Here is a 23068-nt window from a genome sequence, read left to right on the forward strand (position 1 = left end):
ATTAATTCGAATATCCTGCATTTCACTCTCCTCTTTCTAAAATACTAGAAGACAGAGTGAAAGATATTAAATTGGACATGTTGCACATAGAATACAATCTTCAATAGCAGCGATAGACAAAGCCGATAGAGGTTTTCTGTTCTTGAGAATATTGCTTAAGAATCTTACATATAATCAAATAACCCAAGGATATTGCTTTGGGAATTGAATCTAAGAAAAGCAGAATGAAGGGCATATATTCATACAATTTACAAAGCAACATTTAGTATTAAAGAGAAAGACTTTATATGTAGGCACCGGAGCTTCTGAGAATATAAAGTCAAACATTATAATTACCATATGGAAAATGTTCATTAAGATTATATAGGTTCATAATATATGAAGCACATCTGAAAATGGAAATCTTGGGTAGGGTCAGGGAAAAGCCATGTGGCATAAAAAATATTCTCTGCCAGCAAATTAATTAAATTTCCAGGTTCTAGTAAAGGCCATATATTCTGTGTAGGCACTCACTGAAAGTCAGATGTGCAGGGCCTCTGAGAGACTGCCATAATCTACTCATAAATAGAACTCACCAAGGAACATTGACAGCAGTTTGGCATTAAGGAACACTACATAAATGAAAAATTTACTTTGCAGTAACTTTTATTAGGGAAAGTCCATATCTGACAGGGAGTCCTTTATACATCTTTCAATCTTATTTTGTTCTACTTTGACCTCTGTGTAACCTATTGTTACATGTTAGCACATGTTATTAGTCAATAAAATCAACAATTTTATTGAGAAAATAAAATAGTTTCTGCTTTGTTTTGATTTTGTTTTGTTTGTTTTTTACCTCCACTGATCCACTTATATTATTATCCACTTAGGTATTTTTTCGTGTGTGGGGGCCAAATTTATTAGAATGCTGAACAGGTTTTTCAGGTTTTCTATCTCAGGCATCAACCAATATATATTCAATTAAGAATAAAAAGACTGAAAATTCTTTTACCTTCATCAAATGTTATTTTTCAAATATTAATTCATTTTCCTATCTTTTTTCCAGCCCTCTTTATACATAGTGGTATTTATTTTATTTTCATACAATACTATACACTATCCAAAACATGCCTTTATTTTTGTAAAAATTCAGGTCAAAGCCATATGGTGTTTTAAACTGCACCTCCCTCTCTCTCTCTCTCTCTCTCTCTCTCTTTTATTTTTTTTACTGAAGGTATTTAGATGGATTTTCTAGGCTCTTCAAATTGACCAAATATGAGAATCTAAACTGTGGGTGCCCATCCTGAATTCCTTGTTTTATAAAAAAAAAAGAAAAAAAGAAAAAGAAGAAGAAGAAAAGTATTTGCACTAAATGAATGCTGAAAGGATTTGCAACCAAACAACATAGAGCAATTAGATGAACTGGGGCTTTAATTTAGGAAATAATATATAAAGAGACACTATATATGTAGACACTCTAACTGAGGACCTGTCTGAATTTATGTCTTGGAAATACTTTCATTTGGAAAAAGACTATAACTTATTATGTGTTTTCCCAAGGAGGAAATCCAGGATAAATGGATTCAAGTTACAGGAAGACAGACTTTGACTGAAAATAAGAAAAAGCTGAGAAGTTAAAGATGTCCCAAGATAGAGTGAGCTACCTCTGGATTTTGTGTCACTGGAATTATTAAAGCAGAGATGAGTGATCCTTACAATGGTGTTAAGGGATGCATGCACAATCTAAGGCTAGACTGGTTGACCATAATCTCTCTTAAACGCCCATGACTAATTCAGCAAACACTTATTCTATGTTCTAGGCACTCCACATTAAAAGAAAAAAAAAAGATAGGAACAATATTCACAGAACTAATAGATCGATATTAATTCTATGATTATCTTGTTAGAAAGTATGGTGAGGAAGGATATTTTGACTTGTATTCTAATTTTCCATCAAGCTTTGACTCAACTGTATTCTCCAGGCACAATCTTTTTAGTTCTAAATACTCCAAGCTAAGGCTGAAACCCTTATCTTGCTCCCAAAAGCACTAGAAAAAAAGTGCTATAAATATACAGTGTTCCCAAATCAATGTATCTTAACTTGCTCTTTTTCTTTCCAGTACTTTTACTTCAAAGGATTTTCTAAGGATGAAGGAAATACAAATTCATAAATAAAGGTCATTTTCTCTTCCTGCATTGATTTTGTTTTCCCTCCAGTTTGATTTCATATTTTTTAAAGTTCTCTCAATGTCTGTGGTTTTCAATGATATGTGTTCTTCAATTTTTTATTGCTTTTCAATTTTTTCATTTTTCCAGAATCTTGTGGTTTATTTTTTCTCAAATTTTTTTCCTTCATGATTAATCCTCTTAATCTCAGCTATATTTTAATCTTTACTTTTTTTTTCCTTTACTTTTCTGGTAAACTAAGGTGCTTTCATTTTCCTATAATGTAAAAAAGAATTTTTCTGGTTACCTTTCCAAAAAAATCTTAGAATGTGTTGGTTGATTTTTTTTCTTTCCATATGAGATACAAGTATATCTATACTTCTTACCTCTAGATTCGGTAAATTTTATAACATTTAAATTAGCTTTTTCCTGCATTTGCAATTGTTTAATATTACTTGGTTTTTAATTATAGGTTCCAAATTTGGAAGAAAATAATGAATTACGTTGCATAATATATTTCTTACAATACATTGTGAGTAATCCGTGAGGCTAACAATGGTCAAGAGGCACATACTAAGGGAAATAAAAACAGAGTTGAAGGGAGTATGGATGAGGGGAAGTATCCATATGCAGTTAAAAAAAGCTGACTGTTTTATAAACATTCACTCATTTGTCCAATATTTAGTGAGTAACAAACACTGTGGACACAGAAGAGTTTAGAAAAGATAAGATGAAATCATTGCCCTCTAGTAACTCAAGAGTCAAGCGTGAATTAGAGTCGCAGCTTTGCATGGCAGGAATCAGGAGAAATTACAGAAGGTACATCCCACTTCTGTCAATTCTGAGTTATCCTGACCACATTCGATTTCTCCAAGCCTCATTTTTTTTTCCAATAGATATGGACAATGATAATAACATCTAACTCTATGTTCCTTTGTGTAGATAAATTAAGAAAATGGAGATTAAACTCATTAACATGATGCCTGACACACATTAAACTCTCAGCCCATGTCTGATATTACTATTGAGAATTTTCCAAACAGACCTGGGAAAAAGGCCCTCCAGATGGAGAGACCCAGTTATGCGAAGGCCTGTGGACGTGAAAGACAACACCATGTATAGAAATAGGATTATGAAGGGCAACCAATGACTTCAGAGCTTTATCCAAAAAGAGACTATACATTCTTGAATGAAGATTAATGGCTCAGCCTTCAGTGGCAAAGGGTCTCATTGGTAAAAAGTGCTCGTAAATAAAAATGGTTTGTTTTGTTTACTGACACAAACAAGTCTTAATTATGCTACCACTTTAAAGAACATCACAAATAATGGTGCCACAAATGCCCACCTAGAGACACCCTTACTATCTTAGAGCATGTGCCAATAATTTTCCTAGCCCAAAGGTAATGTTCTAGTCACATGTCTCAAAAATCTGAGAGAGTCACAAAGGTGTAACGCAGAACCTGACACATCCCCAAAACAAGCCCCTGCAGGAGCTAGAAGGACCAGTTCTTCTAGTGAAAAAGGAAATCAAGAAAGTGGGTGTTTCCCTGTGATGAATAAGTGTTTATGTTTTATAGGTTATGACTCTGCTGGAGTTTGAGCCCTGAGGGACCTAGCTCCTTTCAAACTACAGCAACCTGAACAGAGGTAATTGTGAGACTCCTAGAGGAAACCGTTGCCTTCATCTCCTTCAAATGCCACCAGCTAGGTTGACAATTTTTTTTTTTTTTCTTTTTTTGCAGAAAGCGATTAGAATACATTTGGCTCTCACATCTGAATGACATGGCTTTGTGGGGCTTTTAGACTTATTTGATCTGGCTTATATCTCATTTTCTATAAGCAAATGAGTAAGCATCATTCATGTGCATGCGATTTTGCGCAATGCCTTCAAAAATCCAAATGTGATAATAATTGAATTCTGAGTTAAAATTCACACAACACTCATTTTGTACTTTTTAAAGGTACGTTATCTAACAATTGTTTGTAGAAGGTTCAAAGTAGCATACACATACCAGTTCCTTTTATTTCCTAGATAATCAGTTGAGGAAACTGCGTAACACCTTTCTCTGAAAACTGTATCATCAATTCTGCTGTAGTCTTTACATTAAAAAAAAAAAAAATTCTAGCTGTGCAGGGAATTCTGAAATGTGTAGTATGCCGAAATGGGTAAAGATATATATACTCAAGTTGAATAAATCCTCCACATCGATAGACCCTGTGTAGTGTATAAATGTGTCTTCTGAATGTCAAAGAGTCAGACTCTTAATGAAGAGTGCAGAAGAGGGGCAGCGGTACTGCTTCATGAGAACCACCATACCTGTTGATTAATGGAGAGGCCTTAACAGCACTCTTCTTCCATGCGTCTTGCCATGAGGAAAGGGGAGGAAGGGAAAGGTAGTGATGGCAGCAACACCTGGGGAAGGGAGACGGGGAAAGATGTGAAGGGAAAATCAGCAGCCCCTACACAATGGTGACCATCCATAGATCTGGCCAATAAAACAATTTCCAAAAACCCTGAGCTCGGTTTCTTTCTTGCCTTTTTAAAAAAATCCAGATGCATTTCAAACATAATTTATGCAAATTAGGTATTTCGGAAGTTGTCAATACAAACATTCTTACAACAAGAATCATCCAAGTCTAGGGACACAGGGAGCTGCTACACATAATAAGCTACTCTCTTGGGGCACCTGAGTGGCTCAGTGGTTGAGCATCTGCCTTTGGCTCAGGTCATGACCCCAGGGTCCTGGAATCGAGTCCTACATGAGGTTCTCTGCAGGGAGCCTGCTTCTCCCTCTGCCTATGTCCCTGCCTCTCTCTCTGTGTCTCTCATGAATATATAAATTTTAAAAAATCATAAAAATGAGCTACTATCTTATTCTCATTGGGATATACAGGTGTAGGTATAGATTTTTTTTAACAATATATTTAAGAAAAAACTTTGTAGGATAAACAATACCAAATATATACGTATTTTGCCCCCCTCCACAACAGGATTATTACCATTTTCTCGTTCTTTCTCTTCCTCCTTGCTATATAACTGGCTCACGATACACTATTCCTTTTTATATTCTCTTAAGGGTATGTAGCTCTGATATCAAAACAACTTTCACTTGGTAAGTTAATAAAAATGAATTAAATGTAATAGATTTATAAGGAGATCAAAGTAATCAAACTTGCAAAAAAGCTCATGTTCTAATTATATGTTCCCAAGACATGATTTAATCTAGATTATATGTAAATTCTGAAGAGTGAATATATAGAAATGTATAAAAAGAAACAGAATGAAAATGTTTAATAGTTGATAACAGTATATGATCTGAATCTTATTAATGATCAACTGCTTTAATAATATCAATATATGAGAGGATAGCACACCTAAATACCAAACACTGCTACCTGATTTTGCTCTTAGTATATATTTTTGAAGAAATTTTTAGCTTTGTATATTTAGATTTAGATATAAATTACATAGGGAAAATGATGGTTTGCACTACCTAGAGAAGCTTATAAAGCTTATAAAAGTGGAAATAAACTTAAAATATATATGTATATTTTATGAGGAAAAGAAGAGGTATTCCACTGTTTGGGGGATGCTGATAACAGGGGAGACTGTGTGTGTAAGGGCAAGGGTATAAGGGGGAATCTCTGTATCTTTCTCTCAATTTTGTGAGCCAAACTCCTTTAAAAATTAAGTCTTAATAAAAAATAGTAAATAAAAAAATAAATATTGGAAAATATTTAAAAATAAGTTGGAATTAATTTTTAAAACATCTGACCCCTCATGCAATATGTTTCTCAGTGTATTATTTATGGACAGGCTGGGACATTCTTGAATTTTTGTTTAAAGACAGGGATTTTTGTGAATACATGTTTGCATTCTGAATGTGATTCTACCCTTTAATCCTGATGTTTAGGAATGCAGCTATCACAACGATCTTTGGGGTTAGAAGCATGATAATCCTTTTGGTCTTGTCTTAATCTTGTTTAGACAAGATGTCTCAAATTTTTCCAATTTCTCAATTCCTCTGGTCTTTGACACACTGCTTACTATTATCCATCATCTCTGTTTAAAATAACATGACCCACCTAATGCTTAGGCAACAGTATTAGTCAGCCCTTGAGAAATTTAGAAACTAATTGGTTATCATAAGAGATTAGGATCAAAGAATTCTAAAGGCATATGAAGTCTAGGCCTGTTGAAATAAAAAGAAAGGCAATTCAAAGTAGAAAACTTAATTTTTATCTGATACGATTAAACGTGATATTTTATAGCTTTTTATTTTTTATTTTGTATTTAATATTTAAAATATTATTACACATAATATTTTAAAATTTAAATCCCCCTTTAAAATTAAAACCTACATATTCCAGTAATATCAAAGTAAAAAAAAATAAACCTAATTATTCCTATATTTAAATATTCCTGAGTATTTTGGGATCAATATTTTGTCTTTGGAAGAATCACATGTGGGAATTTTGCAAGACAGAAGGATAAAGATCTACATGCTCTTAATTTGGGACAAGATTCTTGCATCCAGCATGAAATACAGTATTTTTTTTCTTTTTTGTATATGGCTCCCCAATATCCTAAGGATTTTACATATAGTAAATTCTTCCTTTGACCTTAAGAAGGGTAGATTGTTATGATATTTGAATATCATACATATATTTGAAAATTAATACTATATTGTGGGAGAAAAAAAATAACCAAATGTATACTTATGAAAAACTTTGGAAAATAAATACACATGCATAAGACACAGAAAAATACTAATAATACAATTCATCAAGATGTAACAAGTAATATAAAATGATTTTATAAATAGCTGAGTTTGTAAATAACTGAAACAGAATAGTCATCAAAAAGATTAAATTAGAATTTTAAAGAGCCATGAATTCATGGAGTGGAGAACAGAACTTTATGGATTAAGAAATATGAAATTAGGACATATTTTTCCTTCAGATGTGAATGGTAAAGGCCAGGATAATAAAATGGCCCCTGGTACTACAGGGGTATATGGTAGGAATCTGCTTATGGACAATGATGTGAGCTAGATTTTCACCTGGATAAAAAAGGGGGGGATATAATACATGAAAATGAAAAGTGGATAGATTATTGTTGAACAGCATTGACATTAAAGAGTTTGTAATGAATTTGGTTTTCCAAAAGGATAGGAATTCTCTGTCATGTAGATGAAAGGACAATGACATCCTAAAGAAAACTACTGGTCTACCCGTTGTAAAGTCAGACTCTTCTAATTTCTATTTTTGGAAAAATGCATAATCAAGGTAAAGCTGATATGAAGCTACAGATACTAAAGGTTGTGTGATTGAGTGAAGTAAGCACAGACCACCCAACGTTGAACTGTTACACAGAAAAATAAGGCTCAAGGCTTGCTTCATTTCCCAAGAGATTACAATCTTTCGGTGGGGAACCAAAGGAGGGGTCACACACTGTAGTGCTTGGAAGTTACAAGAGAAGAGATGAGGGGAGCAGTCTTTGACAAGACTAAGCTTCTTCTCAATGACTGAGAAGGATATGGGTACAAGGAGAAAAGAAGCAGTTTGCAGAAAGGGAAGCTGATGCAACCTAATGCAGGTTGGTGGCAAAGAGGCCATGGAGGGCTGGCAGGTCTGAAGTGAGTCCAACCAGAACGGATTGTGCAGTGGAAGGAACAGTAGAAGACAGCTGGGTGTGTTGAGAAAGAGAATGATTAGGCCATGATACTGCTGTTCTCTACTTATTTAATGTCTTAAGCCTTTCTCAAATCCCAGTGTGCCTGGTACAAGGACATAGGAGAAAAGGCTATTGCCACATTGCATAAACATTCCTGATAATAGTACTGCTTTCGTTAGCCTATTTGTAAGGTCCATCTTAGAAGCAAATTTTCTCTAACAATTAGAAGACATATTTTAACTCTGAGTCTGGCTCTAAAGCTTCCCAATGTCTCTCACATTCATACCTAGGGCCTTGCTGAAGATGAGCCATCCAGCCTCGTCCTCTGAGGAAGCCTTACTCCAGGCAATGAGATGGGTCTGATTTTCTTTCATCCTCCTTCTTGCTAAGAGTGGCTAAGCAACGATCAAAAGGGCATTTTAATAGTCACGATATTAGCGTCCATAGTGTGGAAGGGAAAGGCTGGAGTGTAGAGAGGTTAACCTGGCTATGCTAAGTCTTGAGTGACAGGATTAAAATCAGCCCTGGTGACCATGGAAAAAGGTGGAACCTGGGAACTTTTACAGAGAAAGGAAGCCTATGTGTTCTTACAGCACTCGTGAAACTGCACCACTGCAAATATGACATCGCCCAATGCACTTTTTAAGTATACGATAAACAACCATATAAGCCCTGAATGAAGTTATTAGTCAAACTTAACTATTGAGACCACAAGGAAGGAAAAACCAGAAAACATGAAGGGGAAAAATGTTACTGTGTAGGTATCACCTGAAGCTTTTTTTTTTTTTTAAATCAGTAAAAATAATAAGTGATCTAAGATAAAAGAATAGTTGTTAATCCTTTATTCAGCTCTCATTAGTAAGTGCTAATGATGTGTTTCTAGAATCCTGCATTATATTTTGTACTCCTAAGATTTAAAGGCATAGACTGTATAGCTTCGTGGCAATCAAAATCACCTAAGTAAAAATGTTTACTATTACTAGCATCTAGCTTTGGTAAAATGATTGTACAATGAAAAAATCAGGAAATAGCATAGAAAATTTTAAGTGCAAACCTTAGCTACTAATACTGAAGTACATTTTATTTTATTTTATTTTTCTGAAGTACATTTTAAATGAGTCTGATATATATGCATTTAAAGTAGGGTATATTACTGCTAGCATATGATGTGTAAGTTTTCTTAACGCTAGAGTAAAAATATGAAATATCCTTTTTTAAATTTTTAAATGAAGATGCTCATCAATTTATTCAATATTACACTCTACTTTCTACAGATTAACTATGACAATTAGAATTTTGCTATATACAGATCTGGAGTTGTGATACACTTTTTGACAATTTTATTAAAATTTCAATATTTAGTTGAATTAAAAACATTTTATAGAGCTTCTAGCAAATCTACAATATTTTGCTTATTTTCAAATTTCTAATGTTTTACAGATCTGCTGTCTCTAAAACTGTATAGTAGCTATAATAGTAGAATACAGTCTGTCCTTTAGACAAGGTAATAGCCTCTGAATACCTGGTTAATTGTTGATTAATGCATTGAATAATGTTCACTTACAATTTTAATTTTAATTAATACATTATTTCATTCCATTGATATAACCAATATTCAGTTTACTTTTTACTTAAAATATATTTTAATGTGGATTCTGTTCATTCTCTTCTTGACTTGTAATTGCTTGGTCAATTTATAAAATTATAGAAAGACTAAGTCCTCATGCAAGACATTTATAGCCTCTGGAACTGAAGGTTATTATATCAATTTGATAATTCAATTTTGCTCATCACATATTTCATGAGTGTTCAATCTGTGCCACTCATTGATTTAGTCAGTGGAACTTAAACATTGAGTTTCAGGACTTCTTTAAACTCTGAAAAACAGAGGACTCAAAGTGTTTTTTGTCTTTATGTGAAGTATATCATCATTGATTCTCATCATATCCAAAATCTAAATTAAGATACTTGAAAAATAATTAATTGTAAATATATTGCAAAGTACCCATAAGAAGTTGACATAAATAAAATATTTTTATGAAAAAATATTACATTTTTTAAAACCAAAAAATCCTCCATAAGAATGACACTGCGATATATGTTAATACAGATGTGTGATACAGAATTGAGCTAAGGATGAGAGCATCAGCAAGGCCTCACAGAAGAGGTCATAGTTGCAGTCAACTTTAAAGAAAAAAAAATTGGTCTGTAGTTAGGTGATGCAGATGAAAGAGATTAAGACCATTTCAGTGAAAGAAGGGCACGGCTAGACGCAGCAGGTTGTAATAGAAAAAACACACTGCTTTTGTTTGACAGATTTTCTTCAAACTCTATCTCAGCTACTTGCTGGCTGTGTGACTTTGAGCAAATCACCTAATATCTGTGATGAACCGAAATTTGCTCTCCTGTGAACTAATAAAATCTATGTATTAGGAATGTTCTAAGAATTAAAAGATGTATTTTTCACATGTGGCGGTTAAGTAGCACACTAAGTAATATACCATTTTTTGTTGTGTATTTAAGGATAGTGAATTGGTTACCATGCAGAGAATATAGAATACAGTGAGGTGAGGGAGAGAGGATAGAAGTTTTAAACAAGAGTGAAAGGGGCAGCAATGAAGTAGAACCGTTACACAGGTTCAAGGTGGACATAAATGACTTTTTAAAAAACCCAGAAATACAGTGATACAAATATAATTACCTTGAAAACTTCAAAGAGAACCACTTTTCATGCAGACCTTTTCAAACCCATCAAAAATCTTAATTTCCGCCCAGTCTTCCTAGCCTCTCCTGGGGGTGGGGGTGGAGGGATGAGGGAAGAGGGGGAAGTAAAACAAACTGAAATTTCAGAAGAAAAACCCATATTCCAGCATCTTCATAAATATAGAACGAAATATGTAAAGAATAACATAGATGATAGAAAATTTACTTAAAACAGAAATTTAACCAGGAATTTTATCTATGGCTTATAGAGGTGTCCTTGACCTGAATTTTATAGTTGTCTTTGAAATCAGATTTCAATTATATTTTAGTAATAAATGAATGAATATATAAATAAAAATATAGTTAATCCCATGTGAGAAATGTATTAAGAATTTGAACTAGCAATTGTGATGTTCTCAACTTTCAGATGATAATTAGCAGATTCATAAAGTCCACTAATTAATGTCAATTTATCTAGAAAATACTTTAACTGAGTGTGGTATGTAAAGAATATTACAATTTTTCCCTGTGTTAGGTGTATACTATCCAGATGCTATCTTTGATGTTCAAGATGGCTACAAAAGAACAATTTCTCAACTACAAAATACAGATTTCTGTTGATACACCTTAGTTCTATCAACTAGGACAGAAAGGAGAAAAAATATACTTGGAGAAGTATGGTTTTGAAATAAAGAATATACTCTTCACAAGACCCAGATTTAGGTCTTTTTTTTTTTTTAAGATTTTATTTATTTATTCATGAGAGACAGAGAGAGAGAGAAAGAGAGAGAGAGAATGAGGCAGAGACACAGGCAGAGGGAGAAGCAGGCTCCATGCAGGGAGCCGATGTGGGACTTGATCCCAGGACTCCAGGATCAGGCCCGGGACAGAAGGCGGTGCTAAACCGCTGAGCCACCGGCTGCCCAAGGCCCAGGTTTAGAACTTTATGAAAAATAATAAATATCCTATCTCATGTATAAATACTACCTGTAGTACACACCAATGATCAGTAAGAATAATATGAATTTTAGGTGAGGAGTTTTGTAATACTTTACAAAGACTTTATGATTATCCTGTCTCTTTTTAGATATGGTATGCTTTATACTACTCATTTTGGTTGATTTCTTCAGCACCACAGTTCAGTCCAGATCTTTATCAGAAGAACGAGCAAAGAAAAAGCATAGAATCCAAGGTAATAATGGAAATCATGGGTAGACCTTGGCTCAGAAAATATTAATATATTCTTTAATTAATTTGGTGAATGTTTACTGAACATCTACTCTTCCAGGCACTGCACTAGTAGCCTGAGATACAATAAACATGAAAACATGGTCTTTGTCGTCCTGTAGCATAAAGTCTAGATGGTAAGATATTTACTAAATGAATCAGGAAAGAAAGAAAGAAAGAAAGAAAGAAAGAAAGAAAGAAAGAAAGAATTTTTTTTTAAATAAAGAGTGGTTTTATTGGTTACATATAATTCAGCTATATTAATATATATTATAAACTTTAAGGATTAGAAACAAATGACTTTATTCTTTACCGAGAATTATCTAGTTTATGGCAGCACATTAAAGAAATGAAAGAAAGAAAGAAAGAAAGAAAGAAAGAAAGAAAGAAAGAAAAGAAAGAAAGAAAAGAAAGAAAGAAAGAAAGAGAAAGAAAGAAAGAAAGAAAGAAAGAAAAGAAAGAAAGAAAGAAAGAAAGAAAGTCCTCTATTCTACTCGATGCATATATAAATAATTCTAGAGCTTATTTTCAAGAGAATTTTGTAGCAAAAATCACATATCATAAAAATTAGACAATGTTCCTTATAACCTCTCAAATCCTAACTTTGTAAATATAATAAAGCTCTGTATCCAAATTGTCAGGTACCTAACTCCACCTAGCTCTCATCATCTAAGACCTATAAATGACCGTCCTAATAGCTGAAATTAAATAATAGATGATAATTTTTTACCCTCATTTCCTGGTATCACGTTTGTGTGCCTGTATATAAGGGGTTGATATTACAACTTTCAGTGATAACTAGAGTATAAAAATCTCCCTACTTAACCATCCTTCCCTACAGCATGATTTGCTAATAATTTACTCCTTGAAATTTTTTTTTTCTTTACAACTCATTTTTGCTATTTCTCCCCTTTTAGTACCAACTACTATATTGTAACCTGGCCAAGTCAAGCAATAGTTGTCAATTCTGAGTGAATTTGGCCACATAAATGTAATAATCTACTAACAATCAGGAAACACGGGATGCCTAAGTGGCTTAGTGGTTGAGCATCTGCCTTTGGCTCAGGTGATGATCCCAGGGTCCCAGGATCAAGTCCCACATCGGGCTCCCTGCATGGAGCCTGCTTCTCCCTCTACCTGTGTCTCTGCCTCATTCTCTGTGTGTTGCTCATGAATAAATAATTAAATCTTAAAAAAAAATCGGGGAACATTTTCTGTCAAAAACCTTTCAGTCTTGAATAAAATTAGCAGAAACTATGCAAAGCCATTTTGAGTTTACTAATATGAACATGAAAAAAACGGATGATTTCCTTTGGAAAGTTGAAATAACTCCACTCTGTAGTGTTATTTATAATTTTGAACCTCAAGGAATGATGATTCATAGATATGTAGAATGGAAGGAAAATAAAACAGTCTGTTCACCCAATCCTTTATTCGAAATACTTGCATACGGTTCCTAATGTATTTTAATTTATTTTTAAAACACAAGTTGTTCTTTGACTATGAAACATCTCAGACGCTTGCAAAAGCCTTCTTTCTTTTTTTGTGGTATTTTCTTTTCAACACATTCATGTACAAAGAGAATTCAGTTAATACATAAGAACACCCTTTTTTTTTTAATACTGTCATTTAAATGACAGGATGTAAAATGTCAACTATGGATAATGCTATTCCTTCAAAGCATATATCTTGTTCCATTATATATGGGTGAATTCATAATGTTTTAGTTCAAACCTATAAAATATGGTATACTCTTGAGAAATCTGACAGATGATAAAACTGCATGAGCAGTACATGTGCACATGTTTTCATACTTCTGCAAATTTATGGATTTCTTTTTATTTCAATCAGCTCTCTGAATTGGTTGACTAGGATCAAATTCAATAAACAGCATATGGGCCTGCTAATTATTGTGAAGAACCTGTTCTTTCTTCCTCACCTCCAAAATATATGTTCTTTTATATGTCAGTTAAGTAATACATTTCCTGGATGGGACGGGGACTTGAAAATAAACCATATACCACATGGATTTTATTGTAAAAAGCATAGCTATGTTTATTTTAAGCATATTGCATAAAAAGAAACAAAATATTTATTGTGGTGTACTGTATTTGTATATAATGCACAAAATATGCTTTTGTATTTTGCTGTTGTATATTTTTTTCTGTTTATAAAAATACAATTTTATAAAATCTTATGTTGTGTGGCTAAATCTTTTTGGGTCTTTCAAATACTACATTAATATATCAATTAATGGGGGTTCATTTTAAGAATCATGAAATCACTTCTTTGAAAGTTAAAATGTTACTGGCCAAATACACTAAACTTCTCAACAGAGTTTCACTCAAAATCAATTCAGAAAATGTGATGATAAAAACTTTTTAAAAGTTTAAGGCGAAACAAAATATAGTCTTAGAAATGTGGACTAAAACTTTTAAAGTAATTCCTAGGAGATGAAGAAAGAAGTTAAAGATATTTCGCTGTGACAAATGTACTTCCAGAGCACTGGTTATAGCCCTGAGTCCCTCTTGGCCTACAGGCCAATATTCTTCATTCTGGGGTAATCATTGGTCTCAAATTCTAGGCTTGTGCTCATCAACCTTCGTCCATTTTTCCTCTCACATAAATCCAATTAACTTCCTACTCTTGGGTGACCCTTCTACTCCTTGCCAATAAAAGAAACAGGTAAGGGAATACAGTACATCAAAAGAGAGGAACATATGAATGTTACATTCTGTGGGAAAGCAAGTATTTCCAAAATAAATGCATATTCTAAATTTTCCTACATCAAATTTAGATTTGCAAAGTCAGGCCGTGCATGATTAGAAATGCTGAAGGCATACCTCTATAGTGGTTCATGCTTTTGAGATTTCAAATTACAACACCATCCCATTTTTACAAGGCATTACTAGAATATTCTCCGATGTGTATATTAGATTTCTTTATAGAGACAGTCATGTTCCTACAAGCCATAAATTTAATAAATCACCAGATATATAACTTTCATTCTCACATTTACATTACCAAGTATTTTATGGAGCAATTTTCTTAGTCATAGCAGTGAGACTGTTCAATAATATAAATAAATAAATAAATATGATTTCAACATAAAACCCTTAACTCCTAAAGAAAATAACTATGCTGGAATCTCACAAGAATACAATTCACTACTCAAGAGAACTCCATTATCAGTAGGATCTATCTTGGATTGCCTCCATGAAGGTTTATTACGAGTAGTATCAGAAGGACGTTATTTTAACAAGCACTGCAGAAGCCAAGGACAGTTAGGGCTGGCTTCTACTGCAGAGAGAAAGAGCATGAAAAGCCTAATATGCCATAATGCTGAAATTGTTATTATAAATAACTGGTACATTTACATCCTATTTCCATACATTTTCAACAGAAACTTGAAATACAAATTCCGTCAGCTCCAGTTAGTCTCAGGCACAGTTTCTTGTTGAGACCTGTTGCTCAGTGTTAGCGGTGCCAGGCCTACGTGCTCTTTTAGGCTTATAAAGAAAACCGGGCCTTTAGGTATAAAGGATAGTTTGAAATGATGAAATATTTGAGCAATCCAGTGAAAAAACCTTGAAGCAACATTTGAGAATACCCTAAATTAGCATACAGCTATTTTAATTCAACCAGTGCAATCCATAAATTCCTATTGTGAAAACATAGATATATACCTTATTCTTGAGAGGAGAAAAGCAGTAGAAGGCATTAGAAAACCATAGGCATAAGTTAACCTTACAGTCTTTTTGTTGGTTATTTTTTTAAATATTTTATCTATTTATTTATGAGAGAGAGAGAGAGAGAGAGAGAGAGAGAGAGAGAGAGAGAATGAGAGAGGCAGAGACACAGGCAGAGGGAGAAGCAGGCCCCATGCAGGGAGTCCAATGCGGAACTCGATCCCAGGACTCTAGGATCACGCCCTGGGATGAGGGCAGGCACTAAACCGCTGAGCCACCCAGGGATCCCCTTTTTGTTGGCATATTATTTAAAGAATTATATTATATTCCAGGTTGGCATGTTAAGCAGTGAGAGAAAATGATCCAAACTGTAAAAAAATAAGTACTACACACTTTCTGTTTGCAATTTAATAAAATTTACTTTAATAGAGAAAATATTACTCATTTTAAAATACAAAATCTCAATATGTTAAGAGTTTACAACTAGTGAAAGCATTGACTTTAAAAGAACATTTCTAAAATAACATCTTCCTGAAGGCATAATTTATTATTTAAATGATCTCCAATATATGCTTTAGCCTTCTCAGCCCCGCATATCAAGGATAATCCGTGCATATGCATGAGTGTGTACGTGTGTCTGTGTATGTGTTTCCCAAGCGAGGAATCCTGAGATTTCCTAAAGTCTGCTTATAAATTTCACAATGAGCATCTAAAATATACAGTAACTGGGAAGTCAAATTCTCCACATGTGGAGCCATTAAGTAAAATATTTGTTCTCAAAATTGTTTAGGAAGGCACATGAGGGAGAAGGTAGTTCATGAAGCTCAATCAATAAGGAGACTAGCTAAATGAAGTGCAAAAAATATTATAATGGATCCTTTTGCTCTTGGAAATCAATGATAGTAACCTGCGTTTAGAAAGAATGTGTGTCTGACCAATAACACGCAGCAATATTTCGTGAGCTGCTCAAATGAAAAAAGCTCAGAGGCAGGCATCTCTCCATGTAGCCATATTACATTTCTGTTCTTTTTTTCCCCTATCGAGGCAAGAGAACTGCCTTAACCACTTCAGAAATGTCACGGCTTCTTCCCATAGAAGAAAATGAAGGCCATGGTACTGATGCTAAAACATATATGATCATTAAGATGAGCAGCAGGGGCAGCTGGGGCCTCTCAGTTCCTTAATGACTAGGTCAATTATTAGGGAACTACATATGCCATGACTTCTCAGTGAAAATAGATAATTTTACTTAATCCCACATTGAAATAGGCACCATCCTTTATGCCTAGATATTCCTAAGTTCATGAAGTGACTCCATATGTCAAATTAAGAATTTATACTCTATTTTAGTATAAAAAACAAATTACAATATTGTAAATGCTAGCACCAATGGAGTCCTTAACCTACCTTTGTAAACCATCTCTTCTCGCCACTATTGAGAGATTTAACAGGGTGTAATACTTGAGTAAGAGGAACTTGGAAATTCTTTCTTGCAGATGATATATATGCCCTTTAACTTGTTATGCCAGTGATTTCAAAATTCCCTTCCAATTTATTTTAATTTGTTACTGTATCTAAGAAACTTTCTTATTCTTAAACAAGTTTAATCAAGTTCAATAATTTAGAGCAACAGATACGCATATTTAAGATTAATACTCCCTATGGAGGCCAGGGGCTTGTGTTGCAGTTAAAAATATGTGTGCCCAGGTCTTGAAAGTGCTAGGATACTTTCTAATTTGATTATATAATATACAAATCATATTTAACACAAACTAATAGTTCGGAAGGTAGCAATATGGGTATGAAAGTATTTTTTCCTGTATTTATTCTGCAAAGAGGACATTAAAAAAAAACCTCTGAGAGTTTATGCATTTAGTGTAAGATTTTAGCTTATTTTGAAATTTCCAACATTACTAAGACAATAATAAAAAGTATTAAACTGTTTAAACATCTTTTTTAGTGCTTACTTTATTGAATGGTTTGCATAATTAAAAAGTTAATTGCTTGGGATGCCTGGGTGGCTCAGTGGTTGAGCGTCTGACTTTGGCTCAGGGTGTGATCCCGGGGTCCTGGGATCGAGTCCCATATCGGGCTCCCTGCATAAAGCCTGCTTCTCCCTTTGCCTGTGTCTCTGCCTCTATCTATCTGTGTCTCTCATGAATAAATAAATAAAATCTTTTTTAAAAAGTTAATTTGCTTGTTTCTACAATCTTTGGAAGTCATGAGATCAACTCCAGAAGCAGGCTGCTGATGCTGTATTTTCGTGTACATATGCAGTAGTCCATCAAATGAAGCAACTTTCCTACCTTGGCAGAGGTTGCAATGAAGGTGTGTGTGTGTGTGTGTGTGCACATTCATGTGTATGTGTGTGAGTAGAACAAACTACCAATGAGATACAAGCATAAGGAGCAAAATTATCAAGTTTAACCAGTGAATAGAGCACCTCACATTAATCCTTACCCTATTTTGAATACTGTATTTCTTTAAGCAGCTCATGTTATTGAGTCTATCATTCTGTTATTCTGAAGAGAAAAAAAAAAAAACAATCTATTAGCCTTTATCTGACTTTTGTGATATAAAAACTTGACTATTTCACTATTTCACAGGTCTCAATATTTATGTCAAACCATGATTTAGAATGGGTTTTAATGATATATGATGTTGCTTTGCCAAAATTGCAAAAGAAATGCATTGTGTTTTATAAGTCACACAAATAAAGAGAGAGATTCTCTTAATGTCCCTGAAAAATGGGTAAGGAATGGCTTTCTGCCTGCCTTAGATAATAACACATGATCAATGATTTGCTCAACACTACATGATAAATTAATGCTTCTATTAAATATAAAACTAATTTTCTACTTAAAGGTGTTTTTGAAATAGAAATAGTTATCATAGCTGCAACAGGTCTCAGGAACTTTGAATGCCATCATGCAAAGATAGCCCTGTGGAGCTAAGAGCAAAAAGCAAGAATGATAAATAATACAAGCTCCTATGTATTGAACATCTAATGTTATCAGTTATTAACCATAATTTTACATACCTTTTTCCCAGTCTCATCATCTATAGAACACAGATAATATTACCTTCCTCAGTGATTCTACAAAGCAAATATGTAGAATCCTCAGGTTAGCACTAATGTACCATAAAAGTATTAGTTTATTATTTCAATTTTCCTTACCCTTTTTATCATATTTTAGATACTTAATAAGGATATTGTTAAATCATTCCAATAAGCCTTAATGTAGGTGTAACACCCACTTTATGGTAGATTGTTCTTTTCTGGTGTGTCTCGCTTTGTGTGTTTATGTGCAAGAGGGACTGAATAAGTCTGTAATTCAATTGTCTCTGACATTAGAGATACTTCATGATGACTTCCCTTTAAAATCCTTTCAGCCCTTTATGCCTGAATTGTATTGTAATCGGGGTGTTTTGTACTATACTCTGAAAATGATCTCAAATACTCCATTAAAGTTGATTTCTACATTTATAAATATATTTGGCTTAATTAGCAGCTTAAGTGAAGAAGTGAATAAGTGTTATGAATCGGTGCCTAATTCGCAGAATCTATCCATACTGTGATTGGCGATCATCTTTACAAGGCTTTTCTTCCTGCCATGAATATTTGAGAGTCGTCTGTAATCTCAGAGTTTTGAGAACTGTTCTGCTGCTGGGCACTGAATGATCTTTAATAATTATTTGATGAATATCTCTGTGAGTTACTGGTTTCTGTCATTTACTACCCTTTCACAATAAATCCAGGAAAATATATGCAGGCCTCTTAAAGACAGAAGCCATTTAGCTGCAGAAATAAATTTGAAACTGTTCCTAAGTTTCCTTTGTCTATGGTTTTCACAGAACCATATTATAAATATTGTCATTTATTGACAGTACATAGAGAACCGTGTGCTCTTAAACTTAAAAACCGATACGGATTTCAAAAAGGGCCAGGAAACAACTTACCTTTGGGGCAAAATATGTGAACATTTTTGTAGGAAGAAAACAATTATGTACTTAGTAAATATTATGAAGATTGCAAGTTTGACATTGAAAAGGAAAAGCTGTAGAACCAGAAAAAAACTGTAGAGTATACATAAACAAGTGAATATAGTAAATCGGTAACTTGATATAACTTTATTAAATTCTAACTACCTAAAAATAAATGTTCATGCGTAACTGTACAACGACCCTTTAAGAAAAGCAGGAGAGTAATTATTATAATTCTTGTTCCCATTTTATCAGTGAGTGAGATATATGTGTATTGATCCAGGTTTCCTCCCTGAAAATGTGGTGGAGCTTGAACAAAGACTCAAATTTCTGGCATCTATCTCTGTAAATATATACATACCTATATTATATACACATATATAAAAATTACATATAATATTGACATATTTATTACTATTTATGATTATTTTTTATTTATGATAGTAACACACACAGAGAGGCAGAACTATTTATGATTATTATGCATTACATATTATAACATAGAAGAATTAAGTTAGATATAGCAAGGACATTTTAAAATTGAGAAGTGATAAGACAGACTTTTCTTTTTTTTTTAATTTTTTATTTATTTATGATAGTCACAGAGAGAGAGAGAGAGAGAGAGAGAGAGAGGCAGAGACACAGGCAGAGGGAGAAGCAGGCTCCATGAATCGGGAACCCGACGTGGGATTCGATCCTGGGTCTCCAGGATCGCGACCCGGGCCAAAGGCAGGCGCCAAACCGCTGTGCCACCCAGGGATCCCAAGACAGACTTTTCTAAAAGCTATCCCAAAAGGAATACAAAAACTTGGTAGTCTGAAATGACTCAAATATAATGACTTTCGGTAGAGAAAATGAATCACTTGACCCTCGAAATGTCATGGATGAGGTACTACAATGGAGAAAATGTGCATGGGATGGTGAAGTTGAGAAAGGCAAAAGAAGTAAAGTTATTAGAATGCATAAAATAATAATAATAATAAAGAAACCTCAGAGTCAATCTGTGGGACAGTACTTTAATCCTCCTTCAGGAGTGAAATGTCAGAGAAACTCAGAACTTTTCATTTGGGTAAAGAAGAGTAATGTATTTTTCCTAATATTTTCAAAAACATAAAAGAAAAAAGCAAAGGCTAAGTAATCAAGTCAAAAGTCCTGTACTTTGTGCTCTGAAATAAAATGTAGTTACTTAAGAAAAACACACATGGGGACCTCTAAACCCATGGACAATTGATAAAACTAATTTAATAGCTACTTGATCCTGGGGACATAGGTAATACTCAGACATGGGCTACAAAAGAAAAGCATGTGGGTTCGATTTCACAAAAGAGGATAAAAACAGTCTGGGGCTGAAATAGGCAGGAATTAGATTTTAGATCTTCATTATTCCGGTAGAAAGAGACGAACCAATGTTGTCCAGGAGACTAGAAGTGCCTCTCAAAATTGAATTCTCAAAGAACTAGTGAAGGCTGAACACAATTGATCACACCGAATAAAAGGGAGGAAGCTTAAGGCGAAGAGCTCTGATAAAATATGGTTCTGTGTGAACATGTTGCTCCCAATCACCTATTTAAAGATGATGTATGGTTAACATTGCTCTGACCAAAGTAAAGGGAAAAAATAAGGATTGGTCCCTAAAACTCAATTTCCGCCAAGTAGCTGTATAATTGAAGATTGAATTTATTGTAGGTGAGAATCATCTGAGAAACTATGAGTATAGAAATAACAATGTTAAATGTTAAAAATTACGTATCAGTCTGGGAAATGTTTTTGTTACACGTTTTTCAGTGTCAGGTATCAGGCATGCAAGAGTAACAGCAAGTAACAGTCCAGGTAAACAATAGACCTGATGACTAATTGATTGAACATTTAGTAATGCAAAGACATCTTATAGAATGGACCAGAAGCCAGGAGGGGAATGGAGTCTAGCTATATAAACATGCTTAAAGTTGATATTGGAAAACCAAGTTACATATTCTAAGAAAAGATATGCAAAATCCTTAAGAGATGATCTTAAAGAGAAGAGAAAACAAGCAACTAAAACAACAAACACAAGTTAGGGGCACAGGATCTTAACTGGTGCCCAGTCTTAAAAGATGCTCTGAATCTAGGGAGCCAAAACAATCTCTTTTTTAGATGATCCATCATTCAATGGTGGATGTGTATCAGCAGACTTCATCTGGCCTCAGTGGATCTGGATGAAGAAGTCCCTCTTCTATCCTCACCAGGTAATCTTTTAAGAGGTATGCTATTTGCCTTGGGTCTCTTTAGGGAGAAGAAGCAGGAATTTTCCTTTTTTTGAATGGGATACTCTCCTGCTCAAAATTTAAGAAACTAATGCTCCAGTTCGAAATGGGTATCCTGCAATATTATTGAGAACTGATCTTGTCTCTGTACAATCATGTGCACTGATAAATTTTTGTTTTTTTTGTTTTTTTTTTTTTTGAGGAAAAAAAAAAAGTTCCAGGTACCACCTAGAGTCTACCTGGTAACCAGACAGGTAGCCTTCTCTTGGCACATTCTACATTTCCATATACTCTATGCAAAGCTTCAGGACAATGGAGAGTGCACATGCCAGGCCAAAAAAAAAAAAAAAAAAAAAAGGATATTTCTAGAGAAATCTGGTAAACCAAATAAATATATTGTGTGATTAAATATTTTTAATATTTTTATTTGGAAATTATTATGCAGCAACTGGTTAGATTATCTTGGGTTGGAAGACAAGTTTTATTAATAAAGTCTTATTTATAATTCCTACGAAGCAACAATGAACACAGAGAAAGGAGAATAAATTTGTCATTGACCGCTGACCTTCCTTAGATAAAAACAGTGTCAAAAGTGACATCTGCCTGGCAAATCATTATTAGTAAGTCTTCGCACATAATATATTTGGAGACATTTCTTCCCTTGCATGGTGTACCAGCTGTGGTCAGCATCTCTGACATTGAATTTCTGTGGTATTTTTCACATACAAAATAAACTGGATTTAGACAGTCCTTGTACTATGTTGCTTGAATTTATGTGTGAAGCAAATTCTATTTTCATTATTTTCTGTTTTGAAGCATATTTATTTACACAGTAGTACCAACAATTGATAGCACTCTTACAGTGTCAGGAGTCCTGTAATAATCACAAAATAAAAATTTTTGATGACCAGGAAAATGTGATCAATTACCAGATCTCAACAAAAGTGACACTAGTCAGATACTTTAAATTTCAAGCCAGTGAGATGGACAAATGATGGCCTTGTACAAAGTAAAATGTAAAAGACTTATTACAGGTCAAAGCTCATTTAAAAGAGTAATTAGGGACGCCTGGGTGGCTCAGCGGTTGAGCGCCTGCCTTCAACCCAGGGCGTGATCCTGGAGAACTGGGATTGAGTCCCACGTCGGGCTCCCTGCATGGAGCCTGCTTCTCCCTCTGCCTGTGCCTCTACCTCTCTCTGTGTGTGTCTCTCATGAATAAGTAAATAAAATCTTAAAAAAAAAAGAGTAATTAATAAATCACTCAAGGAGATATAGCAAAAGCTATTACACAAATTTCAGACTTGGTAGGACTTTCAGTAAATTTTCAGTAAATAAAATAACAATTCTGAACAATGGGAGCATAGATGATTAGAAATTCATTAAGGGACATCTGTGTGGCT

At 34.0% G+C, this 23068-nt stretch overlaps 1 protein-coding gene across 8 annotated transcripts in view; it reads right to left on the reverse strand.

The window, feature by feature from the left end:
- The window catches only part of PCDH7 (protocadherin 7), a 413531-nt gene that overhangs the window by 187742 nt on the left and 202721 nt on the right, over positions 1–23068 (reverse strand). For 3 of the 8 annotated variants that reach the window (XM_072737923.1, XM_072737925.1, XM_072737924.1), the window contains exon 3: positions 4463–4558. The exons of the other annotated variants lie outside the window; for them this stretch is intronic. In XM_072737923.1, the coding sequence (XP_072594024.1) occupies positions 4470–4558 (89 nt within the window). In that variant the 3' untranslated portion in view covers positions 4463–4469. The remainder of the gene's footprint in view (positions 1–4462; positions 4559–23068) is intronic. 8 annotated transcript variants of the gene reach the window in all.

The sequence above is a fragment of the Vulpes vulpes genome, chromosome 14 (assembly GCF_048418805.1).
Source record: "Vulpes vulpes isolate BD-2025 chromosome 14, VulVul3, whole genome shotgun sequence".
Lineage (NCBI taxonomy): Eukaryota > Metazoa > Chordata > Mammalia > Carnivora > Canidae > Vulpes > Vulpes vulpes.